At 34.5% G+C, this 3,937-nt stretch overlaps 1 protein-coding gene across 1 annotated transcript; it reads left to right on the top strand.

The window, feature by feature from the left end:
* Positions 1 to 1,240: 1,240 nt before the first annotated feature.
* Positions 1,241 to 3,361, top strand: LOC117109943 (neurogenin-1-like). The gene is made up of 2 exons (XM_033252443.1): positions 1,241 to 1,405; positions 2,159 to 3,361. The coding sequence occupies exons 1-2, from the start codon at positions 1,400 to 1,402 to the stop codon at positions 2,828 to 2,830; spliced, it is 678 nt and encodes a 225-aa protein (XP_033108334.1). The 5' UTR covers positions 1,241 to 1,399; the 3' UTR covers positions 2,831 to 3,361.
* Positions 3,362 to 3,937: the final 576 nt, after the last annotated feature.

Here is a 3,937-nt window from a genome sequence, read left to right as displayed (position 1 = left end):
TTTTTATTAAGGGTAGTAACGGTTGTGCTAGGGAATCTGGATCGCCAATATTCTTAGATCCCATGTTAATTATATCAGGACAACATCGATAAAGCGATCTCTTAAATGTTAGTCCACACTATCAGATTTTCTTTGGCAAAAACTGTCGTATGCCCATATTTAGTCAGGATTGCCTATATATGGTCATGATGTGATGTCATCATTACCATATTAATGTATGTTCACATGTTTTATCAAATAGAATGTGATAGTCTTGACAGGGATTTTATAAGACGATTACTTTTATTGATCTGTCAGTTTGTTTCAGAATAGATCCTCCGTTGCTAAATAATAAAACAGCAATACATTTTTGTCTTTGTACTTGTTAAGTGGCTGCTGATTCATTCCAAGTTATGCTCTTTTAATTCATTAAGTACGCCGCTAATTAGTGTGTTAATCAGGCGATGATGGGCTAAATCTGAGTATTTTAATGACAAATGAAAAAGATAAACAGACCAGTTGTGTAATATGTATTGTTATAACGATAGCGATATAAAATTAATCTAGACCATAATTCATGTCCAATAAGTAAGTATAAAACAATAATTTGCCCTTATTGGGTACAAAAGTATTAATTTGAATTCAGAAATATGATTCAATTATGTATTCTAAATCAGTTGTGATTTGTAAACATAATGGAATAAGAAATTGGCTTAAAATCAAAGTTAAGTTACTCTCAGCTAATAAGAGCTATAATTGTAACAAAGGAACAAAGTTAGGACTAACTTGTGACATATGTGTGGCGATTTCTCCACCCCGAAAAGAAAAACAAAACAAACACTTTTATCGTACGCGTAGGTAGGTCACGTTTGGTAAGCTTAACTAAAACTATCCATTTCACCTTCTCTAACCGACTGACCTGTTGGATGCGTTAAAATATGACATATGTGTTGATTGAAAACATAAATTAAAAATCAAAACACACGTGGACGTTTAGGAATCAAGTAGCCAGACGACATATGTGACGAAATTTATAGCGATTTGATTGGTTGGCTCACACGCGAGAAGTTTTAGACTAGAATTGGTACGAGCCACTGATTGGCTGCGATTCGATGAAGCTGAGCGAACGGTCTAATTAAGGCGATCTAATGTAGTGTAAAGAGTTAACGTCCGAACACAATGCGCAGACTCAAAAGGGGAAATCAGAGCGTAACTAATTGGTAGGCAGTCCTGAGTTTTGTGTCAGTCACCAGTCATCATTGTTGTACTTTGCAATAAATTGAACCGCAATTGAGAACGACTACCACAAGCACTTAGCAAGTGAACCTGTAACTAAGTATCCTCAACCACACGTCAAGCCTGGCCTCAATCGTTCATATCGGTTCAGCTACTACCGTATTTATTGTTGATTCTGCACAAAATGGAGGTTAGTAATACGAATTTTTAACTTGTTAGATGACTGAAGTTTCTATTTTTATCAATTTCGTTATATATGTGTATAATATATATATGTTCCTTAGAGCACTGTTATTATTTATTTATTTGTTTATATACATTTATGTAAAATAATATGTAGAGATTTATAGTTTTTAATTATTTAGGATTTTTAAGCATTTACAAGCGTATTTTATCTATGTTTTATTATTATTTTTATTGGATTTTTAAAATGTTTTTATACTTTTTCTAATTTCTTATATTTCATAAATTAAAAATATACGAATGAATGAAAGTATAATTTGATATTTGTTAGAAATGCAAGTTTAATTTAATAGTTTATTTCATTTTATTGGTGTTATCATTTTTCTTCAACTTTAACAAGTCCAAAATTAGCAGCGATCGAAGTCGACTGTTAAACAAGACTAAAAAAATATATTATTGATTGAGATAAATTACTTGGAAGTAAACGAAAGCAGTGCGTAGTTACTTAAAATTGTAATTATTAGTTTTGTTTTCCTGATTAATTGAATGTGTTGTTTTATTATTACTAGTAAATTCCTCATTGATATATAAACAAATTATTTAATTATTTTCTAATTAAATTTGGCATCTATGAATCTATGAAAGTTTTTTTTATAGGCTATCTCTATTCAGTTCAAGCTTGTAATTTCGCATGCGTATGAAAATTATGCCAAAATATCGACACCAATCAATTTATTGATTCATTGTTTCTATTTATTAGGTTTCATTTGATGAATATAAAACCGCAGAGAAGAAACCTGTCAATGATGTTGTATTGAACCAAAATAAAAAATTGAACCTCACACAAGTTGAAACATCGAAATCAGAGAAGGCTAAAGAAAATACGAACGATTTAACCGGAGATAAGGATGACAAAGGCAGGGCTACAGGCCGTAAACGACGAAGTCGCACCCGTCGCCGTCGTAACAGAAGTCCTGGCCAGATTCTACGAATCAAGAGATCGAGGCGTGTGAAAGCGAACGATCGTGAGCGCAACAGGATGCATTCGTTAAACGACGCGTTGGAAGGCCTACGAGGAGTTTTACCAGCATTCCCAGACGAAACCAAAATGACAAAAATAGAGACTCTTCGTTTTGCACATAATTATATATGGGCTCTTCGAGAAATGTTAAAAATGGACGATAATGATGCCTTATCGGTATCGAAATACGAGGAGGATTCTGGGATACCTAGTCCTGTATCGACGTCATCTGCGTACTCATTCTCATCATCGGGCCAGGACGATTGGTGGGCAGCATCTCCAGAGCCACGGTCAATGCCATCGCCTTGTTACGATGAGTCTCAAATTGTGAGGCCATCGTGCGCATTGCAATCCACTACATCAATGCTGAATCCATTCTTCAACTACTGCCCTACTCGCTGGTCGAGATAACGGCTGCACTTAAAGGAAACAACGGCCGCCTGGTTTTGTTAACTAATTGAGGCATTTTGACCACAAACCAATTGTCATGTGAACTCAAATGCGAGAACTTTTTTGAATGACACAAGGAGAATCATGGCTCTAACCACCAAGGCCGTGGCACACTGGCATCCATTCCATTTCCATTTAATGTTTATATCTAATAATATTTTATAACCGATAATGAACTATTTGTAAATAAGATATAATAGTGGTTTCGGTCTAAAGTGATTTTTTTTTTCATTCGTTGTTTTTTCCACAACATTCGTTGTTACGAAGTGCTTTATATAGTCTATTTTATAATTGATTCCATTGGGTTTTTAATCGAACTTCGTATTGATTGCAATAAATAGTTTAATAACCAATTGAAATATGTTAGTTGTTTGTGTCTTCATTTTTATGATATTTTTGTGTCTTCTCGTAGGCCTATTAGCTTTGAATATTTTATTAAGTTCAATAATAAATATTATTCAAAGTAGTTACAGTGAAGAATGACATTTAAAAATGATATCGAGAACTGCTATTCAACTTTACTTTCAGAACCATTTAATAATATTAATGTAAAAAAATATTCGTTTAATAAATAATATTAAAAACAAAAGAGAAACTTGATAGTCTGCACCATAAAATTTATATTGACATAACACATAATTAAGGCCAACTCAGACAGCGTCGGCCAACGCAGCCCGACCCGATTTATCGTCGGGGACAGTCTTAAGCCGTCGTGAGAAATATTAAATTTAATATTCTACGACGCGACTACCCCCGACGCACACCATCGCGTCTGCGTTTAACTCACACAGACCCGACGCAACAACAAATCACGTCGGGCTGCGTCGTACGACGCTGTCTGAGTTGGCCGTAAGAATGATCTACGACACCACAAACATATATAATTAATTGATGATATACGAATGAACTTTATTATCGAGGTTTCGCAAGCTTCGATAACGGCAACGAATGCGATTACGTAATGAAATATTTAGTGACCCCCATCCCCTACAGTAACATACCTGTCACAACGTTGGTCATTCATGCCTTTCAGATGCATTAACGATCGTATTCAGCTCGTATAAGTAC

Source organism: Anneissia japonica, unplaced genomic scaffold, assembly GCF_011630105.1.
Source record: "Anneissia japonica isolate Jap-2015-1 unplaced genomic scaffold, ASM1163010v1 scaffold585_len4108843_cov191, whole genome shotgun sequence".
NCBI lineage: Eukaryota > Metazoa > Echinodermata > Crinoidea > Comatulida > Comatulidae > Anneissia > Anneissia japonica.
This window is presented reverse-complemented; position numbering and strand designations above follow the sequence as displayed.